At 37.4% G+C, this 23,748-nt stretch overlaps 1 protein-coding gene across 8 annotated transcripts in view; it reads left to right on the top strand.

Moving 5' to 3' along the window:
• LOC138714721 (RING finger protein 207-like) overlaps nucleotides 1-23,277 on the top strand; it is an 87,232-nt gene extending 63,955 nt beyond the window's left edge. For 3 of the 8 annotated variants that reach the window (XM_069846799.1, XM_069846800.1, XM_069846806.1), the window contains 3 exons: nucleotides 87-343; nucleotides 7,240-7,444; nucleotides 16,312-23,277. In XM_069846799.1, coding sequence (XP_069702900.1) covers nucleotides 87-343; nucleotides 7,240-7,444; nucleotides 16,312-17,429 — 1,580 coding nt within the window. In that variant the 3' untranslated portion in view covers nucleotides 17,430-23,277. The remainder of the gene's footprint in view (nucleotides 1-86; nucleotides 344-7,239; nucleotides 7,445-16,311) is intronic. The other 5 variants (XM_069846805.1, XM_069846803.1, XM_069846804.1 and 2 more) reach the window with 3 other exon arrangements.
• The last annotated feature ends 471 nt before the right edge of the window (nucleotides 23,278-23,748 follow it).

Here is a 23,748-nt window from a genome sequence, read left to right as displayed (position 1 = left end):
AAAGTTTACATTCATGTCCTATAGTTTCACAATAATTATAAATATGCATTCTTATCTCTGTAACGGACATTTCCTGCTTATTTCAGAAGACTTCACTATATTACATTTGACTGATTCTTCTTCAGTAGATGGCAAAGAGGCGCCAGTAAGAGAAGTGTCTCGTGCACGCAGTGCAGCTGGGCGGGAACAACAACAAGTGTCTGCTGCCATGTTGGACGTCACTGGTAGTGGTGTCAGTATCTATGGCAGCAGACAACAGCAACAGCAGGCAGCTGCAATGAGCCAGAGTCTGGAGTCAGGAAGAGATGGCAAGAGAGGAGTTCTGAGCCAGTTAATCGAAAAGGTATTGTGTGCCACCATCAGGAATGGAAATTAAGTTTCTTCAGGATTTTGATGTAATATGCATTAAATTATCCTGTTGCTCAAAATCATCCAAATTACATTTTATGTTCGACCATGCCGAAATTTAGTAATTATACACCTGGTAGCAGCCCTTTAATGGACCTCATTCAAGTATACCTATTCATTAAAGTTCAGGTTTTCTATTATTCTCGGATATGCAATTGAAAGACGAGGGAAACGTCATGGAGGCTGGAAATCCAATACCGTCGCAGAAGGTTATGTTCTGTTACTATAATAATTAGCGTTAATTGTAAATAATATTCAAATCAATTCAATTTGTCATCTCGTTTTTCAATTCTAAATCAATTTCCAGGTTATACATTCTCTGCATTACATCAAGGTCAATGACATTATTGTTCCTCGGAAAAAATCAATACTTTCGCGTCTGCGCACGTCTCACAATTCAAAAGCTATGAATAAGGTCACTTCCGAACTTCTGTCAGATACAAATAAAATGTATACTTCTGAATAATTTAAAGTTAGAAATATGGTCGAGCATAAAAAGTCGTATGAAACTTGCCTATAATGGTAATTAAGACGCTCATATGAAAATTATGAAACTCGCTTGCGCTCGTTTCATAAACAAACATACTTGCGCCTTAAATTACTATTATTATAGGCTCGTTGCATAATGTACTATTATAGCATTATTTTATACTTTTTTTACCTGGCTGCAAAAGGGTATCTGTCGGATACAGGGGGGAGAGCCATTAATCCTCCACATTGAAGGCTTTAAGGAACCAACCTGGACAAATACCCAATGTCCCATCCCTACCTTCCCGTGGTGCAGCTGTTAGTAAGCATAATTTTACGAGCTGAACTAAAGGGAGGGGCTACTCATCCATTAGCACTGGTCAGCTTGATGAGTTAATGACTGAATTTGGTATAATTTTCCTCTATCCAAAACCTAATTCCCTCTTTACCCTTTCCTATCCAGTCCTCTGACTGAACTCTTGCTTTATTCGACCCCAACGGCATTAGAGCATTCGAGGCCTAGGGGTTCATTTCCCTTTCCTTCCTCCTCTTTCTACTTTTCTGTTCCTAGTGCTGACCTGCTATGGCACTAAAATCGTCCTCCAGTGGCTTAAGGAGGGAAAGCTGGTGATCAACAAGATCTCCCAGCTAGGTCCAATGGACCCGTCGACCAACAGCAGGTGTGGTCCTCCAGACATTCTGGGGTTGTGTGTGAATGAAGTAGCCACCAAAATGTTAAAATATGGTGTTCACTTAAATCGGCTACAACTTGCCATTTAACTCCAATATGAAATGAGTACCATTAAGGTAAAATTATCCGGAGGTAAAATAGTCCCCCAATCGGATCTCCGGGCGGGGACTACTTTAATGGTACAGAATCAACTAATCATCAATGGAATGCTGGCGGTATAATGTCCCCTAACTGCCCATTGTGCAACTCAAACCAAGAAATGGATTCGGGACACCTCAAAATCTGTGCTTCAGTGGCTGGTCATGATAATATCTTTGAAAAATATTGGAGTGCAAGAGGTCAAATGACTTTATTGTCAAACACCTGGCATTAGAAAACAACAACAACAGCAACAACTTTTTTTACCTTGTTCTCATCTTGGATACTTAGACCCGGTTTTATAAATATGGTTAATCTAAAGATTATGTTAAACCTAAGTATAAGTTTAACTCAATGTGCCATATTACAGAGTCTTGGTTAAGTTAAACCGTAGTGGAATATGATTGGTGTTACTGCTAGGAAAGAAAAGAAGAACATTGCAACTGTTTAATTCTATTATTGATTTAAAATAGCCGATGCTCATAGAGAATCTTCATTAAGAAACATCTTTGTTCTTCGATATCAGAGAGTATCATAAAAAAACCTAAAGAGGACCAATACCGCGTACTTCAGTATGCTTGTCAGACTTAACCTCAAATAGTTTTTTAACGCTGGCTACCAACGTTATACTCCCAAACACAATGCAACCAAACTAAACCTTGCATGACCATCAACGAGGTAACTCCATACAGAATCAACTGAGTAATGAAGTAATAATATTAGTGTGCGTATTTTATGTGTTGTCTAGAATATTTATGAAATAGAATTCAGTCAAACAATAAAATTATTTTTACCAATCTAGTAAAATTAGGTAATATTATTAGTGTGTTTATAAATCAGGCCCCATTGTAAATCTTACTAGGAGACTGTCTGCCACACACAGTACAATACGCAATAGATTTATAGTAGATTTACAGACACCTCCGAAATCTTCCATCATTTTCAGTATGTCTACTACCAGAGGAAAAATAGTGCAGCGCAACTAGTAACTGATGCAGAGATTCAACAGAATGTTTTCAAAAATAAAAAAGAAATCATTTATCTTTTCAAATAATCTTTAAATTCAAACCCTAAAATACATATTTTTGCACTTTCTCATTTTTCTGTTACATATTGTATCCGAGTTTCAATTTTTCGAAACATGGTTAGGATTATAAGCCTAACTCTGAAGGTTAGAACTGTCTGCTTCGAAAACCTCAATCTGTTTTAAAACTTATGTTCATTTATGTGTATTTCAAAGTGGTGCACTCTATTTCGAAAAATTCTTGGCCTCTGTGGTCGTTCAGTAATATTGATCACTCACGAGATCACTCATAAGTTCTTGGAAAACATCTGCAATATCCATGTGTATTGCAGGAACCGCCATCTTGCACTGTTGAGCCTTGAACTACAGTTTAAATGGCAGAGAACTGTTGATCAAGTTAAACTCAAGATTAACTGGTAGTTAAGGTTTATATTACGAAGCAGAACGAAAAACTTCAGTTTAAACTAAATGTAAGGTTTAAATGGCATTTATAATATCGGCCCTTAATGGTATAGCAAATAGAAGTAGCAGGATGGATTTACCTTCGCAACATCAGGATACCAGCTCTGAATTGGTCAATTTACAGCCCAGACTTAAATCATAGTGAACACTTGTGGGATATGCCCGGCCAAAGTGTTGGATGTCGCTACTTACACCCTTAATGAAATGCGCGCAGCATTGCAGGAGGAATGGAACCTCAACCCTCAAGACCTGGTGCTCAGCATTCTGTGACAATTGGAGGCTGTCATCACTGCCAGAGGTGGTAACACCCAATATTAGGGCAAGATTAAGTGCACAGTGACATTTCCTTGTCATAATGTGTTAAAGAAAGCCATAGCTCTGTGAAAGACATTACTTGAAACTTTGCATAAATTATACACTCCTGCTGTACCTGAGAGGTCAGACCTCCAGCCTGTCACGCAGGCGGCCTGGGTTCGAGTCCCAGTCAAGTCAGTCGTTGAAAAAAACATAGTGACACTTGTGGCAGGCAAGGTCGCAGGTGGGGTTTTTCTCACATTTTTCTCCATATTAGGCATCAGCAACATTCCGTCACAATTTCTCCATTTTGTCATAATTCCATAGTGTTCTCCAATCGCTGACTGGTGACTTACAGAGTGGGCTGGCCTAGGGACAGGGACGGAGGATGGGGGGAGGTCGACTGCTTGGAACCTGGGTGTGCTGCAAACCTTAGTGTAATCAGCCATTGTGGGTTTGGGAATGTGCCTATCTTGAGGGTTAGCACAATAGATTGTAATAGATCCCAATGCTGTACCATAGTGCCCTCCTCCCATAAATTCCATTCCAATTCCATTCCATTCCATTGCATTGCATAAATTACAGTATTTTAGAATTCGAAATTTTCTCGGGCTTCCAGCCAGGTCATAAGTTGATGATCCACCGACGTTTCGAGGATGTTCATCTTCCTCATCTTCAGGGTTAAATGATATCTAGGGGTACCCAGCTCCTTGATTTATAGTGCCAGAGAGAGGAGTCAGCTGAGGAGCTGTGCGCTGATTGGCTCCTATTGGTGCGGACCGCGGCTGACGTGTCGTCTTGCTTTGTGCTTTTTGACTGATTGGCCGCGGATCTCACGATGGGCTCGGTGTCCTCCGCTGATGACTGCCTGTCGTCTGGGCGTCGAGAAATATCATTTAACCCTGAAGATGAGGAAGATGAACATCCTCGAAACGTCAGTGGATCACCAACTTATGACCTGGCTGGAAGCCCGAGAAAATTTCGAATTATCACATCGCCAGGAAAGCTTCAGTAGTATTTTAGAACTTAAAAATGAACTGCAAACAAAAAAGATTTTAGTCATGGGAATGAATTTCGCAGGATTCTGCAGATGTTAACTTCATTTTACAATAAGCCTTTGTGAGACTAGGAAAAATAAAGCATTCATTCATTCATTCATTCATTCACTCATTCATTCATTCATTTCAGTGTTCTGCCCAAAGGCAGGTCTTTCATTGCAAACCCAGCTTTCTCCAATCTTTCCTATTTTCTGACTTCCTCTTTGTCACATGTGATCCATATATGTTGTTTTCTAATGCCAGGTGTTTGACAATAAAGTCATTTGACCTCTTGCACTCCAATATTTTTCAAAGATATTATCATGGTCAGCCACTGAAGCACAGATTTTGAGGTGTTCCGAATCCATTTCTTGGTTTGAGTTGCACAATGGGCAGTTAGGGGATTGATATATTCCAATTATATGCAGGTGTTTGGCCAAACAATCATGGCCTGTTGCCAATCTAAATGCAGCTACAGACTATTTTCGTGGTAAATCGGGAATTAACTGTGGATTATGATGCAGAGAGTTCCATTTTTTCCCTTGAGATTGTGTTATCAAATTTTGTTTGTTGAAGTCTAAGTATGTAGATTTAATAAATCTTTTCACAGAGTAATACGTAGATTTAGTAACAGGTCTGTAAGTAACAGTGCTGCCCTTCTTTGCTAAAGCATCCGCATTCTCGTTTCCCAGGATTCCACAGTGGGATGATAATGTCGTCTATCGTCTGATTCCTTCTGCCCCAAACTCTTCTCCCATTCACTGTTCCTTCCAGTGCATTCTTCAGTAGGCAATTTCTTTTCTTCTTAGCCAGTGGCTGAACCTATTCCTTTTTCTCTTCTTGATCAGTTTCAGCATCATTCATTCTTCACCCACTTCTTTCAACACAGCTTCATTTTTTATTCTGTCTGTTCACGTCACACATTCCATTCTTCTCCATATCCACATTTCAAATGCTTCTATTCACTTCTCTTCACTTCGTTGTAATGTCCATGTTTCTGCCGCATACAATGCCACACTCCATACAAATCACTACACTATACTGTTTTCACTGTAAGAAAAATCCTAATGTAAACACAAGCACGTTGCTGTCATACTCGTGATTGGCTCACAATCGAAACACTCACATGACGCAGGAAAATATAGTCCGTATTTGGAAACTATTATCTTGTATTATTTGAAAATAAAAAATTGAATTCTATTTGTTAAATACAATGAAACATATAACTTCACTCATATGTAAAACGATATGTAAAAGAAAAGCTACTTTTATATTTTGTTACGTACTATGAATGCGGATGAATACAAACAGTAATACCTAGGTAGTCTGTTCTTGTAACAAGCTGGCGTTACTTGAGCTCGTAGTTGTTCACGTAAGCACGTGGTACTGAAGTATGGCTTCTGCATCCTCGGTGTGTGTGGTTATTAAACATAAGAGTGGAAACCCTCTCAAAAGCAGAGAAAAACAAATAGTCTTAAATGTATATCATACATTATGTGAGTTTTAATTACAGTAATTATAAAGTAAATGTTTCCTAAGCAAATGAATGCATAGTAGTGAGGTTAGGCCTACTTGACGAGTAACGGGAAATGTTTAACATGAAATAGAATGTACAACAGTAGGCAGGAATATACAGAATAGATAAATTTCAAAATGCTGTCATTCTCTCTGATTCTAAAGCAGCATTATATGCAATAAATTCATATAAAATGATGTCAATCCAAATTAAAGAATGTCAGAAAATGATCCAACAACTTCAAAAACTACAGAAAAGAATTCAATTGCAATGGATACCTGCACATTGCGGAATTGCTGGAAATGAAACTGCTGACTTTCTTGCCAAAAAAGGATCCAATTTAATTCAGAATACAAATACAAGCCTACCTTTTACATCCATCGAAAGACTAATTAAAAATAAATATAAAATCAACGAAAACCAGGCACTATGTACCAAAGCCAAAGATAAAAAATGGAGCATTTTAATAAAAAAAAAAAAACAGAAATTATTCCAGAAATCCCACGTAAATCTGCAGTAGCAAAATTCAGACTGCTTACAGAACACGATTATTTGGCCAAACACTTGAATAAAATAGGAATTTACACAAATCCAAATTGCCCTCTATGCAACAAAGAAGAAGAAATGACTGAAGATCATCTCATAACCTGGGAAGTTCTACCTGATGGATCCACCACAGAGAAATATTGGAGAGCAAGAATGCTAATGGCTTCGTTGCCAAAGCCCGACATTAGATAACAACAACAACAACAACAGTAGGCGGGAACACGTTCTGAGAATCTATGGCGCCAAACAGCGGCCAATGAAGCCTCACTTCAGTTACGTGCTATTGTTTATATTAGGATTTTTCTTACAACGAAAAGATTATAGTCTCTTCCTTAGTTCTTTTTCCAGAGCTCCACAGAAGATGCTCTTCTTCTATTAAAAGCTTCCTTGGCCATTGCTATTCTAAATAAAGCATAAGCTATAAAAATATTATATTTATTTAAAAATTGAAATTATACTCTTTTTTTTTTTTTGTCAGTCAGTATATTTATTCACGAGGAGGCTAGTATCGTTATTATTAAGCTATTTTTGTCATTATGTGTATCTGTCTTTCCTTTAAGGTCCTGAATTGTCCCAAATGACTATTATATGAGTCCCAGTCATTCAAAATGCCCAGATGGGACATATCTGCATAACTTCTTTGTTAAATGGACAGGTCCGTACGAAAGAAGATCGTAAAAAATCTCCTGTGCAAGAAGAAGCAAGGGTGTTACTTGGACGGGAAAGAAGCAAATCAGATGGGCGTGGTAGCAGTGGATCAGCTGTAGTTGATGGACGAGCGAAGTTAGCACCAGGAATGCAAGCAGATGAAGCCAAAGCTCAGACAACAGTACCGGGAAAGAGTGCCACTTTCAGAACAAGTAAGTTCCAGAGCTGCATTTACAATTAAGTTAGAAATGTGGAAAGAAATGTGTATCACACTGCCTATGTAATGTATATTTATACTGTAATAAATGTGAAATACAGAAATCATATTTATTTTATTATGTATGTTGTAATATAATCTGGAAGTATGTCGTTCTTAGAATCTTAGTGTAAAAACATGCTGGAGTAGTTCACTTCGCCGCAAACCACGCCACGCATCTTGCTGTGTGGCAATTAGGAAACAAACCAACAATACATATTGGGTAAAAATATGTTGAAGTCGATCACTTTGCCATGCACTGCGTCATTTAGAGGGGAGCAAACTGTTTGATTTTTCAGGATGCGGCTGCCTGAAAGCTATTAATAAGTATTTAATGAATTTCAATCTTAAGGCATATAAACTTGCAAATGTTTATTTGCTATTTAATAACAATATATGAACGTTTTCGCCGTTTAGGGCATCTTCAGATATAACAAAACATATTATCTGGACCTATGATAACATATTATGCAAATAACAAGGAAAATAGAGAACAATATGTATGGTACATGAAATTCATGAGCTTTATGTAGATATAACATGAAACAGGATGAATATTGAGATAATCTTTGAATTTGAACTTAGACTGGACGAATATTTTATTTTATACATATAGCTCATGTTACAATTAATATACAATGTTTAAAATTTGTCAATGTTAAAATTTAAAATGATGATAATAAAATATTTAAAGTAATCATGGCTGAAAGTTGTCGTAAGTTACAAGATAGTATGCGTAGTTAATGTTCTTGTGTTTTGTAATTATTTCGCTTAGAGAGGCCGTTGGCATTTGAATGAATGTTGTTTGACGTTGATGACTACTTTACAATTGATATACAGTGATTAAATTAGTCAAAGTTAAAATTTAAATTTTTATAATGAAGATAATAAAATATTTAGAGTAATCATGGCTGGGAATTGTCGTAAGTTCAAGATAGTTTTCGTAGTTGATGTTGTGTGTTTTGTAATTGTTTCACTTAAAGGTCATTGACTTTGAAATGGCTACTCTGATGTGATGACATCCTATTACGTGTTCTCAGGTTTACTGAAGTATAAATGAAGAAGTTCTATAAATTTGTGTGTACTGGTGTTGATGTGTTGGAGGTTTTAAGAGAACATTTGCAAGTTTATATAACTTAAGATTGAAATTCATTAAATACTTATTAATAATGTACCAGGCATATTGATATATTAAAATGAATTGTAAATTGCCTGAAAGCTGCCTGAAACTAGCATTCTAATTTGTCGGTTGTCGCAACGACGCATCTTTATTCTCTCCAACCGTCTTCTCGGTCTAATCCACAGTTGTGATATTGTTGGCTGTGTATTTGCTATTAATTTTATTGTCATGCAGCTTTGTAGTCATGGGCAAGGAGCAATTAATAGTGAAATTTTTATGAGGCCTCCTACGAGGGGTGTTGCAAAAGTAAGTTTCATAATTTTTTTTCACACAAACTTTATTGCCAAATAAAAAATACACCATGACATCATGAACTATAAACCTTGCACTATTTTTCGACATAGTCGCCACCGACATTGAGACATTTGTCATAGCGTGCAATCAGTTTGAAGAAACCACTTTGGTAAAACTCGGTGCCCTGCGATGCAAGAAATTGTCGAACAGCCTGCTCACCTCATTATTGTTTTGGAAGTGACGTCCCGAAAGTGCGGCTTTCAATGCAGGGAACAAGTGAAAATCCGATGGGGCAAGATCGGGGTTGTAGGCCGGATGACCCAATCTCTCCCATCCGAAGTGACGAATGTGATCTTGTGTGAGTCTTGCTGTGTGTGTGGTCTTGCGTTGTCGTTCAAGAGCACAACACCTTCACTCAAGAGCCCTGGTCTCTTTTGTGGAATGGCGGATCTGAGTTTGGTGAGGGTGTTGCAGTAGCGTGCCGCATTGATGGTCCCTTCATGGAGGAAATCCAGGAGAATGACACCTTTTGCGTCCCAGAACACTGTGGCCATAACCTTCCTGCAGAGGATGTCACTGAATTTTTTCGTCACTGGTGAAGTGGGATGCTTCCACGTCATTGAGGTGGCCTTGGTTTTTGGGGTAAAGTGGTGCACCCATGTTTCATCGCCTGTGACGACTCTGAACAGGAACTCATTTCCCTCTCGCGCATACCGCATCGTGTGATCGAGGCTGATTCCCATTCTTGCACTCTTGTGATCCGAGGTCAGGTTTCTCGGCACTCATCTGAGGTGGAGCAGGCTGTTCGATAATTCCTTGCATCGCAGGGCACCGCGTTTTACCAGAGTGGTTTCTTCAAACTGATTGCATGCTACAATAAATGTCAGTGGTGACTATAGTTCATGATGTCATGGTGTATTTTTTATTTGGCAATAAAGTTTGTGTGAAAAAAAATGATGAAACTTACTTTCGCAACACCCCTCGTATATGAGACCAGCGTTACAAATCTTAGCATAATAGATACATTCTGAATCTGAAGCTGAATACAAATTTTGAACAAGTGATACCCAGAGCATCGTTAATTTGGACATATCTATCTCATCTGAATCCATCCTCTGAATCCGCAATTATTTGCCACTCTTCTGTCAGTACAAGCAAGGATCCTTCTCTAAACCACCTGATAAGGGTACAGAAAACAAGTGCGGTCTGATTCCATAGGCAAAGAGCTTTTAGAAATAGAGAGAGAGAAACATAGGCCTAATATGAGAAAAAAAATATCATCTGGATTGGACAAAAATGAATAAGATATTATTCTTCTTATGTCTCTGTTATCACATGTGAAGAAGCTGTCTCTGGTTGACAAGATGATGTTCAGAAAAAAATGTTAGCAAATATTTATTAAAGAGCATAGTTAATAGGCGCCAACATTACAACTTTTGTATAACATAGGCTATGAAAGAATTCATATTTCTTATTGTGACTGACAATGGAAGATTTTTACTAATAATAGGTAAATCTTAAAATGTGTCTCAGTGAAACGTACAGCAGAAAAATTGGAAATTTATCCTTTGAAGAGATGGAGAAATTCAAATGCCTTCGAGCAACAGTAACAAATATAAATGACACTCAGGAGGAAATTAAATGCAGAATAAATATGGAAAATGCCTGTTATTATTTGGTTGAGAAGCTTTTGTCATTCAGTCTGCTCTCAAAAAAGGTGAAAGTTAGAGTTTATAAAACATTTATATTATCGGTTGTTCTGTATGGTTGTGAAACTTGGACTCTCACTTTGAGAGAGGAACAGAGGTTAAGGGTGTTTGAGAATAAGGTGCTTAGGAAAACATTTGGGGCTGAGAGGGATGAAGTTACAGGAGAATGGAGAAAGTTACACAATGTAGAACTGGATGCATTGTATTCTTCTTCTGACATAATTAGAAAGATTAAATCCAGATGGGTAGGGCATGTAGCATGTATGGGGGAATCCAGAAATGCATGTAGAGCGTTAGTTGGGAGACCGGAGGGAAAAAGACCTTCGGGGAGGCTGAGACATATATGAGAGGATAATATTAAAATGGATTTGAGGGAAGTGAGATATGATTGTAGAGACTGGATTAATCTTGCTTAGGATAGGGACTGATGGGAGGCATATGTGAGGATGGCAATGAACCTCCAGGTTCCTTAAAAGCCATAAGTAAGTAAGTAAGATAAATTTTAATTATGAGAGACACTACAAACCTCTCTTCAGCAGTTGATTGGTTGCTTGTGTATGTAAATGTTAGGTTCTGCTAGCATCAAGATATAATTGAAAGATGATTGAGACATCCTTAAAATTCATACAGCTGCTGACACAATTGATATAATTCACCAAATCTGGTGTATTCCTTACAACCCATAAATTAATATTTATCGCGTTGTGTTCACTGAAGGGAACTCACTGGCAGACAAAATTTTTTCTCAGCATATTAAATGGCGAGAATCTTGGCAAGGTTAACTGCTTCACTTTGCTCTAGCTGAGGCAAGGTGCGAGGTGTTCTACTCGTAGCGGCAACAACTCCAGCATGTTTTTACCCTTGTTTATTGAGATATTAGGAAAATGTAACTTCTTGCTATGTAACCAGAACTCTCACAAATCAACTGTTTTGCATTTAGTGATCTGTGTGTAATCAGTGATAATTACAGTTCTTGTGGTTGGGGTTATGGATGTTAGGCTATATTATGGAGAGTAATTTTGCCACTATTTTGGAGTTCCTTACTGGTTTTATCTTCAGATTGATATCTGAAGTCTATTACATACATTACAGTTATCATTTAGTTGGAGAAAGCTATCTTTATCGGTTGGTAATATCGTACTGTAATGCAACCAATAGTATAACATATTGGCTTATACCTAGACTGCTAGAGAACGACTCTGATAGCTCTTGTGGAGGTCAGAAAGAGCAAGTTTCAGATCTTAATCTACCACGATACAGTGTTTTGTTTACATTACTTCAGTAACCTTCCAATATTGTTACAGGGTCATTCCACTGTAAGGGTTATGTTAATTCTGGGACATTCAGAATAAAAATATTCATGTCTTGTTTGTTAGTTTTATGTATCTCAAAACCTGCTACTAATTCTATATTAATTCAATGGAATATTTTTGTTATTTACTGAATAAACGATAATAAAATGCATTATTAGTCATAGGACTAATCAATGTTGACATGATATGAAGATCACTTTCAATTGTCTTATTCACAGGAGTCATAATAAAGGTAGGATTGCAATCTTAATATACAAAAGTACAGTAGAACCCCGATTATCCATCACCCTATTAACCGATTGTTGGATTATCCATCTGTCATTCTCTCCTTTTTTTTTTGTTGCAGAAAAAATATTGAGTACTGCACAATACATTAGTATGTATTTTTTTTATATAGAGAGTGATATTACAAGCCTTTGTTTTTACACATTATGATCTACTGTTCGAGTGACCTGTTTAATTTCTCTGCAAAACGTCTTCCAGAAGTGGTTCATCTCACATCGGAATACGAAATTGGAGTTGCAATTGTGCGAGATTTAATAAAAAACAAGGATAAAGTGTATAAATTACTTCAATCTATAACATGAGACCTATACTTTTCCTATCTTTCCACAGAAATTCATGATAGGAAGTTTCCTTGACCCTTGGAAACCCGTCATTCATTCATTCATAATTTTATGTCATTGCAAACCCAGCATTCTCCAGTCTTTCCTATTTTCTGCCTTCCTCTTAGTCTCCGCATATGTTTCAATTATCTTAATGCCCGTCTATTATTTGATATCTTGTTCTGCCCCGAACTCTTCTCTCGTTCACCATTTCTTCCAGTGAATTCTTCAGTAGCCAGTTTCTTCTCAATCAGTGACCCAGCCAATTCCTTTTTCTCTTCCTGATCAGCTTCAGCATTCCTCTTTCTTCACCCACTCTTTCCGACAGAGCTATTATACTTAAAACTTCTGGTCCACTACCTAATGTGTTAAAACACATGACCACGGAGAAAATTACGAAAACTGCATTATGTAGCACTTAATTTATGAAAGTTTTCTGTGGTACGGATTATCCGATTTTTTTCGATTAACCGTTCAGCCCACCCCCTTCATTACCACGGATAATAGAGGTTCTACTGTACTGTCATTGCAAAAACTTTTGTTAAAATATTACAGGGGAGGGGAATATGGATTGAGATCATGTTAGTCACAGGGCATAGGCAATTTTAGTCACAGGGCATATTCAGCCACCAAATGATCTGTATACATATTATATTTACTGAATGAAAATGATGGCATAGGGATCATTATTTAATTTGTCACATCCAATGAAAATTCAGATTGTTTATAGTGACCACGGTTATTTTTGATGGGGACAAGTGCTGTCTTAATTACTGTGTCTACATCAGTCACAATTCTGTCTTCATACTCTAGAAGACAGAATATATGTATTTTTTTTTGCTTGTCTGTCACTCTGTAGCAAATAACTTCAAGTTTCACCTATTGTGATTTGGCCAAGGTGGAATTCATGCCCCATCGTACTAAAACAAAACTCCCTATTGCTTCATTAAGTTCCTCCAAATTCTGATTCCAGATTGCCTATCATCATTAACCTCACTTTCCTAAAATGAAAAACAAAAATAATTTGGTCAGTTGCATTTACTAGGCCTACTACTAGATTACCCAACTAGTTAAGAACTGAGCTGCCAGTTATGTTGGTTTCATTTCAAACTTACAAGCAAATGTTCTGATGGGGGCAGATAAAAAAGTTAATTTTTTTCTTCCACCTTGTTAATAATGTCAAAAGAAGCGCTTATACAAATTTTGGCCACTCGACTGCAATTACAAGGCCGTAAAAAATAAGTTTGCCAGGGGCTGTTAACAAAAAAAAAACACAATTTCATTGGACATATTTATTAGAACAGACACAGCAATTATTGAGCTATTTTTCAACATATTTTCCACTGGAATTGAGACATTTCTCATTTCATGGGATCGACAGAGAGAGGTGCAGACACAGTCAAACGCTGGTTCCGATCTGAGGCGCTGACTTCTACGACACAAAAATTGGTCCCATGGTATGACAAATGTCTCAATACCAGTGGGGGGATATGTTGACAAATAGCACAACAATTGCTGTATCTGTTTCAATAAATATTTCCATGCAATTGTGCTTTTTTCTATAAATGGCCCCAGGGAAAATCACTTTCTGGATGGCCTCGTAATTGCGGTCGAGTGGCCAAAATTTGTATAAGCACTTCTTTTGACATTATTAACATGGTAGAAGAAAAAAAAATTAACTTTTTTATCTGCCCCTATCAGAACGTTTGCTTGTGAGCTAAACTTACTTGAATATCATCAGTTTTTTTACTTTGAAATTCATCTTATGTCTTTTCAATGAATATTGAATTCTGTGCAAATTCGAGAATACCAGAAGACTCCCCACGTCTGATGTAATGGAGTGTCTGTGTACCTTTAGGCTAGTAACCCGGGTTCGAATCTCAGTGAATCCAAGTGAAATCTGTAGTGGATAAATAGAGTAGTTGGTGGTAGGTTTTAGCAAGGTTTCGCCTACCAGCATTCCACCATTGCTTAATTAATCACCATCATCATGTGGTGCTATGTAGATAGTGTCCCATGGTGCATCAAAGACAACTCTAAGACAGCAACGAGGTCTATAATTACAGTATGTTTATCCTAGGAGGGGATTCTTTGGTGAAGGATGTAAATCAAGTCATTGGGGAGCAAAACATAAAGTATAACATTCATATGTAGTGTAGCGTTCGTCTAAATTTATCTTAGACACAAGAATAGGGAGTATATATATTCCAAGTAAGGGCCGTTACACACTTGAAGAGATCTCGCTAGCGAGAAATGTATTGCAAGAAAAATCAAATATTGATAACATGGATTCAAACGGATGTCCACACACTGGAAGAGATTCTTGTTCGATGCCAGTTTCTCGCTAGAATCGGTAGGTCAGCGAATTTTCTTGACACATGACATTTATACTATTTATGACGATTGAATGTAGAAAAAGATGAAGAAGAAGTAATATCACAGGTGGCGGTGAATATATTGAATCGTTTTTATTGACACAGGAAAGATGGCTGATAATAATTGCAACGAGAAACTTATTGAACTTGTACGATGTCACCCATATTTAAAATTACGATACACAGGATGAAAACTATAAAAACACGAAACTTAAAGAAGAAATCTGAAGACAAATATCGAAAATATGTAGGCCTATATTTTACTTCGATGAGCTTTAATAGTATTAATTATAACATTTGAAATTGTATCTGTATGTCTTTACAGTTTACACAATTTTAATCAGAACATAGCATAGAATTCTCTATAATATCATGAACTGCAAAAAATAAAATTGAGGTCTATTCAACCTGAAATAACACCTAAACTTAACATCATCCAAATCCAAAACTCGCCATATCTTCCTGAGATACAATCTAATTTCTCATCTACATTTTTCTGGCTTTAATTTTAGACCTTCATTTTCTTTTCATTAACAAAATATGTTCATATGACTTCATTTCGTCATCATCTGAAGATTCAGATTCAACATAGTTCGTACATCATTTGTAAAGTGCGACAATGTACATAACCTGTACTATTTCCCTCGATGAGTGTTTATTGCAATCAGAAAAATACTCTCTGCATGAAAGCAGTGCATAGATGATCATAACGAGAACTCGCTTGGTGTGTGGAGGAGGGTTCTTCGCCTCATTCTCGCTACACATTTCTCACTAGCGAGATTTGTTCAAATGTGTAACGGGCCTAATGTGTGGCATTGTGTGGTGCTTGTTGAACTGTCAGAGTTGTTCTCTTGGAAACCCCACTGTAATGTTCATGATATCTGGGGTTGGCATTTCGGTGAGAATGACTGCTCTGGCTATGCGTTCATTGGTTTTCCATAGTTTGTCCAGGGGAAATGCTGTACTGTTATCTTAAAATAAACTGTAGTGTTGCCTTCAAAATCCTTTGTTGAGAGTTCTGATTAGTTATTATCATGTCAGAGATGCTGACCTCGCAGTAGTTGAAAGAATCTCAAAATAAAGGAATTCGCAGAATAGGTCTAGCTGAGGCTACTTGACAATTGCATTATATATGATGCTGTCTGTGTTCCTCAGTAACAAGCTTCAAGAAATTGGAAATAGCTCGCACCATGACATAAACTCACAACTACTGTTAAAGTCAGAAATCTCATATCAGTACAGTTTTAATTAGTAGTTAAATCATTTTCTGCATGTATACAAAGAAAGTAGAAAGCTGCCAAACCTTGAGGAACCTAAGGGCCGCATTGTAGCTAATTGCTTGCTTGCAGCTGCTGTCAGACCAAAGATTGCTGTTCTGTGTTCTGTGACTGGGGCTGTGTCTTGTAGGCAAAGGCGAGGCGTCTGCCCAGCGTTACAGTTCTGCCGCCTCTGCGAGGGAGGGTTCCTCGTCAAAAGTCGCATCTCTTTATCATACCATCAGTGGGAAAGTCTTGGGCTCTAGAGAATCTGCTGAGCGCTCTGATACAGTCCCCGGCCTCGAGATGGCGGCACAGGGCCCCATAACTAGCCATCACCACTTGCCTCCTCCCCCACCGCCAACCACATCCCGCAGGCCACAGTCTCACCACGAGGACATCCCGGCCTCAGAGCTCATAGGGACTGCCGCCTGCATGGATGTGAGGGAGAGACTGGAATCCCACCTGAAGGAGAAGTTGCATGAGATGGTGGGACGCAGGGTAATACGGCCCAGCTCTGTCGGAGAGAAGGGCGTTGATGGGCAGGCGACAGAGGAGAGCGAGTACCAACGCATATCTGAAGCCACGACGTCTCCAGTGGGAGCCCCGGAGGGTGGAGGCGTCACGAAGCAAGCCGTGAGGGCCATGATCCACAGGGAGCCGAGCACAGCTGCCAGCACACCTACGTCGCCGCATAGGCATCGAGGTGAACAACAGGGTAAAATGGTGAGGCTGTACCCAGCGTCTGATACAGAGGACAGTGTGTTCTATGCCACAGAAGACAGGGAGGGAACTGCTGACAAAGCAAGGAAACAGAATTCTTGTGAGAGTTTGAGTCTTAGTACAGTTTCCGTGAATAGCCGACGTTCGTCTGTTGATCTGGGAGATAGGAAGACTCTTGTTGTCGTGATCGGCACGAGTAGTAAAGGTGCAAAGGCACGTCTGATGCAAAAGCAGCGGTCGTGGGAGACATTTCCCCCAAAAAAGAGAGGAATGGGAACAGACGAAAGGGGTGATGGGTTTGGGAAGTTCTGTAGGGATCCGGATGCATTTAGGGGTGGTTTTGAGCTCCGTCCATCTCAGTCTGGGAGTCAAGGAGCTCTGGGGTCTTTGAGAGGAGAAGTGGGGAGTTTGAAGAAGGCAGACAGTTTTGAGGGACATGAAGAAGCAGTACGGACACTTGTCGCTGCAGTCCAGGAAACAAGATCGCAGCATCTACAGCAGCAGAGAAAGCAGAGTCAGCCCAAGCAGACTGGAGGCGGCAACTGAACAGCTGTGGCTGCCACAGGCCTTCACGGACCACCGGGATAGTCTGAGATGCTACCAGGAGGCCGTGCATTTGTACATACCACGCAGCACACACCTTTGGTCACAGTAAAGAGAAACAGAACTCGGACAAAATTTGGAGATCAATCTAATTCACGAGCTAAATTGATAGGATGCAGTTTACTTTGAGATTAAAGGTATTGCTGCTCATATGTACAGTTTCACTTCTTTCCAAAATCTTACTGGTAAACTGCTCTATTGTTAATATTTATTGCACATAGTAAAAATTAAAATGTGTGCATTTGAAGAAGATAAGTTATCATGAAAGTGGTTTATATCGAAACTTTTAAAGTCGGCCCCTGGTAGCTACTTTCTTTTTAATAAACACTTATGTGTAATAATTTGGAGAGTTTATCAATACATTATGTTCTGGAAAACAATAATACAGGACATTTATGTGATGAAAGAGGCCTATCACTGAATTCTTGATATGCTGTAGACTTACAAAGACCAGTTTAAAATGTTTGATGACTTTGAGGTTATTCCATTGTTAATTAAAAATTGACATGGTGGGCTTGAGTTATTTGTTGAATTATTAATACAACTCATTGGTCCTGCCAGTGGATGCACTTGATTCTGGGGTCTTTGAATGAGCTGGCATGAATATTTGTTGTGAAGATTTTATTTTTGCATAGGCTAAAGTATATAATTATATATACAGGGTTTCCAAGAATGAATGGTGAGGTTTTACGAGTTCACTGTAAAGCATGTACTATGTGTAATGGATTGAAGGTGTTGTAATTAGTTCAGTAACTCAAACAGTTTTCATGTAATGTTAGTAAATTTCAGTATGATTACCATTACCAGTGTGGCAGACATCTAAGCAAATTTAAATTTTGGCCCACACTCTGACAAGAACATTTGGCGTAATGCTTGTAATTACTTGTATGATTCTTCGTTTTAGGTGATGGAGATTCTCAATTCTTTCACTGTAGACCTCATTCTTGACATAATCCCAAAGATAGAAGTCTAATGGAGTAAGAGCCAGACTTCTAGCGGGCCATGAGTTGGGTCCATTTCTGCCATTCCATCAGTCTGGAAATCAATGATTTAACTCTTCTCAGACATGGTTTGCGAATGGGGATGGTGCTCCATCTTGTTGAAAGATGGTTTACAACTCCATTTCCATTTGCTCGATTTGAGGAAATAGGAAATTCTGTAGCTTCTTTTTTTTTTTATTTTATTTTGTTGGGTTATTTTACGACGCTGTATCAACATCTAGGTTATTTAGTGTCTGAATGAAATGAAGGTGATAATGCCGGTGAAATGAGTCCGGGGTCCAGCACCGAAAGTTACCCAGCATTTGCTCGTATTGGATTGAGGAAAAACCCCGGAAAAAACCTCAACCAGGTAACTTGCCCCGTCTGGGCCACCTGGTTTCGCGGCCAGATGCGCTGACCGTTACTCCACAGGTGTGGATGAAATTCTGTAGCATGTCTATGTATGCAATGGAGTTGATGTTTGTTTAAAAAAAAAAAAAGGGGATCAAAAATCTTGTTGTGCATTAGGCCGCACCAAATGTTGACCTTAAGCGAATCTCGAATGTGTTCGTGTATCACATGTGGCTTTTCCAAGCCCCAAATTACACAATTGTGCCGATTAACACAACCATTTACATGGATCATGGGTTCATCACCAGAGACGAGGATATTCTCTAGAAATTCTGGTTAATCAATTCTTCGTAGCATGATAGCAGTGAATTCAGCCCTAAGCAACTTATCCTGTGGTTTTATTGCATGCAAGAGCTGAATTTTATAGGGATGTAATTTCAGTCTCTTCCACATGACGTCATACACTGTTGACTTAGGAATACCTAATTGTAGACTACAATTACGCAACAATGACTTCTTATGACAGAAATCTGGTAAGATAACGCAACAATGACGTGAAAGCAAACTGTTGAGTTATAGCTGGCGCCAGCATTTTTAGTGTATTTCCTAGATATATAGTGCCCTGTTTGTGAGCATGTTGATAGTGCAGGTCAGAATGGTTCACTTCCTATACACGTCACATCAGCTATATGCCAAACACAGTTGTCATACTCACAGTGGCAAATGTAAAACACTCGCAGTTAACGTTCCCGTTACTTATTTCACACGCCAAAAACGGTGACGTGGACTGTGCTGAACTAATCACAAGCATCTTCAGTCCATTACACATAATACATGCTTCACAGTGAACTCGTAAAACCTCGTCATTCATTCTCGGAAACCCTGTATTTAGTTGATTTGTTTTATCTCAAATAATCTTCAGTTTTATTGCCTTACTTTGATGAGTTTTTGAGGTATCAGTGTCATTAAGTTTACAGTATGAACGGTAATAAGCCTACTAATTAAGTATATATAATAATTTTAAATTACGTGAATAAATAGATTTTTTTTTAATTATATATCTTAGATAGAAGTATTCTGTTATTGTATCTTTATATTAAATTTTCCAAACCTCACGGTTTGGTATTTATTAATTAATACATGTACTATAATTAGATCTTATTCATCACTTCAATTCCATCATAATTGATGATTTATAAATTTGAATTTCATAATAAGGCCAGACACCAAACTTAACTCAAGTGATACTTAACACGATGTATCCTAATTGAACGAGTATTACAGTTTTATTTTAAGGAATGGAAAAAAAAAATAAAATAAACTAGAAAAAGAAAACAAGGTGCTTTTTTGAATTATATTTGTTAGAAATATTTAGATAGCATAGTATAGTATCAATAGCTAATGCTGCAGTAATTGATTTTTTAAAATGATTTTTTGAAAAATATTTGCTTTAGAATGTGCTTAACTTTGTACATAGCTTGAGTTGGAGAAGCTGTCATAATTTGGGAAAGAGCAGTGTGCGCTAACTCCTGTCGGCTGTTACATTTGATGAACTCATCTTGGTATATAATTGCAAATCAAATCACGTGATAAATGTATAACAAGACATTCTCCCATGTTGTACTAAGTAGAGCCCTAACCTATTTTAGCAAAAAGTGTGAAAATGTGATTGGAAACTCTCTAGAGATAATTGTAAAAGATTGTGCATCGTATCATAGTAGTCTGAAATCTGTTTATGGATGTTGTTACGAATGTTTAAATTCTGGGGGCCCAAAAGCAGAAGAATAGTTGAACCTTAAATGCCATTGTTGTGGTACCATAATAAGTTTTTTCTTTTCACTTGAAGTGTTATAGTTGAGACTTGATTTCCAAGTCCTCAAGAGGACGTCAGCATCTTAAAGTGTGACGTCTACTTCCTGATGTTCTTCCTGCCTTGCTAGCCGGTTCCAGACCAATCGGCATGCAACCAAACTTAATCTCAGAGCCTTGTGTATGATACCCAGAAATCAGTGATATATATATATACATTTTCCTTGCGGGTCCACAATGATAATGAGGGTTCGAATTCCAGCAGTTGGCAACAAGTTTAAATCAGGGTGACACCAAACCTTTGTTCCAGTTCTGGCTGTGATGAATTAAATCCATTTAGGAATGTTTATTGATGTGGAGTTATTTCCGAAGTTTTCCATATGGCACCATGCACAGTCTGTTAACGAACTGGGTTTATATTATGATGAAAGTTTAATATATAGGATACATGTAGATATGGTTAATAATTGTTTCTCCCTTAACTATGGAACAATTTTGAAAGAATTATTTAAGAGAAAAGTCACTGCCAAAGAACAATGTTCGAAAAATCATTGTTTCTATTGATAGCAAGCAAGAACGTGAGAATATATATACATAGTTGTGTAGAATTTAGGTAGATATCTGTCAATTTCAGAAGATGATGATGATGAAACAACCCAACTTGTGTTCTGTAGGTACAAACTATCCTTTTAGAAACAGCAGTTATATAATAGCGTTGAACAGAAAGTGATTCCAAGTTTTCATTGGAAACAAACTTCAATTCTGTTTAGCATTTAAAAGGTAGAGATGATCAACCAAAAGTTTATGAGCTACATTGTTGAATTTTAATGAATACAACCCCATCTGTCATTATCAACATTGTTTTTCCCCCTCGTCCCTTCCTGCAGAATCTTCTTCAATTTTTTTTCCTTCTTGTTAAAGAATTTACAACATGTGCCATCCTTACTACCTTTATTCTTGTGGTGATTGAATGTGTTGTTTGTGAACAATTTATACGATTCCTGACTTAATAATACTGTGTTATACATCAATTAAGAAGACTGATTGACGTTAATGGCATTTTAAGACCAAATTATGAAGTAAAGTATATTTGAAGTGTAAGGGAAATCTGTTTCACACTGAAGTACTAACAACATTATTCTGTGAAAGAGCAATCTGTCAATATATTACAAGTTTATCAAAATATAGAATTTCGAGATAGTAGTTTCTGTTCACATTATAAGAAGCTCAACCACATTTAACTATTTTATTATTTAATTTAATAATTATCGTTAAATGGCTATTACCATTATTAATTTATTAATTTGTTTGTTTGTTCATTCATTTATATTTTGCAGGACATTTCGTTAGTGTGATTATACGATTGATAAGCATCCTGCTACAAAATTACAATGTACTTCATTTAACCAAACATATGAAGATTCTTATTTCTTATTTATAAAATGGGCATTGTCTGACTTGTACAACCTGCAAGTATTTACAGAATTATACTTCAAAATGCACAGAAAAAGTACAGTATGAAACTTACCTTGAGCAGCTTTTATATTTATGTTGGACAATCAGTGTGCAGTTTTTTAAACTTTAAGGAGAAAAGACAGCTTTATGCTGTCATTATCTGTCCCACTCTCCCTCTTTCCGTCGTTTTTGTTTCTTTCTCTTCTGTGTTTAGAGAATTAATAGCGACATTGTAGTAACACTGGTCAGTAATATACAGGGCTTTCATTTCAAAACTTCCCAGTCTAAATAACTAATTATTTAAATTGAATTCAATTTAAACAAAAAACACGTCAATTTAGATATTGAGGGGGAAGTCTGAAACCAGGCTTAATTGCATTTTAGATTTCACCCCCCACCCACCCTCACTTTAAAATTTCAAATGGTACCTCTACATTTTTATACCTAAATATGAAAGAACATTCAACTGTTTATACACTTCATTCATTTGTTTTCGCATCTTTTGTTTTCTGTCGTCGCCTGGCAACCTGGATTGTTGTTATTTTTGTTTAGAACTGAAGAGAATAAAGATACAAAAACTTATTGAGTATTTCATGTAATAGTTGTGTTTGTGTATTAAGTTATTTTAAAATGGTGTATACCCTTCAAGAGAGAACATAAATCATCCTTATTGATTAAATTTAGGAAATTACACAAAATAAACTGTTTTCATCCAACAATCAACTGATAATAACAAAAATACAGGCTGCCAGGTGATGATAGAAAACAAAAGATGCGAAAACAAATGAATGAGGTGTGTAAACAATTGAATGCTCTTTCATATTTAAGTATAAAAATATAGGGGTGCCATTTGAAATTTCAAAGTGGGGATGGCTGATGAAATTTAGAATTTAATTAAGTATGGTTTCAGACTTTCCACTCATTATCTAAATGGACTGTTTTTTTTTTGCTTAAATTGAATTCAATTTAAATAATTAGTTATTTAGACTGAGAACATTTGAAATGAAAGCCCTGTATGTGTACCAAATTAAGTCAAAATTGTTTATAAAGGGCAGGAAAAATGACATACACAGGTACGATAATATTAGCAATTCCCTTTCGGAAATCAGCCTAAAAACAAATTACTGTTGTGGTGTGTGGATAAGCTTCAGGGCTTCTACCGCATTGTCTTGGTGTTAATGGCTGACGTTTCGACCACTGTGTTGTGGTCATCTTCAGAGCAGTTCCAACAACTGCTCTGAAGATGGCCACAACACAGCGGTCGAAACGTCAGCCATTAACACCAAGACAATGCGGTAGAAGCCCTGAAGCTTATCCACACACCATGTACACCAGCCGCGGAAGCCTACGCGAACAAATTACTGTTGTCTTGTTAGCCAATTACAAGTGAAAAGTTTTATGTTATTTTTTTGTTATAACATATAAATTACAGTTGGCAATAATACAGTGAGAATCTTTTTAAAACTATCGGTTTGAAAGTTGTTACTGGCATGACCCTCTCACAACTGGTGCTACAACACTTCACCGGCATAGTTGCAAGTTGTCTCGAGCTGTGAGCTGGTCAGTCATGAGTCATGTTTCAGGCAATAGTGTGTTGTGTTGCGCAATGATTAGATATTCACTGTGTCATCATATATTTACATTTTGAAGGCATAAATAAAGTGCAA

This window comes from Periplaneta americana, chromosome 15 (genome assembly GCF_040183065.1).
Source record: "Periplaneta americana isolate PAMFEO1 chromosome 15, P.americana_PAMFEO1_priV1, whole genome shotgun sequence".
Lineage (NCBI taxonomy): Eukaryota > Metazoa > Arthropoda > Insecta > Blattodea > Blattidae > Periplaneta > Periplaneta americana.
Note: the sequence above shows the minus strand (reverse complement) of the source record. Positions and strands in the feature narration are given on the sequence as shown.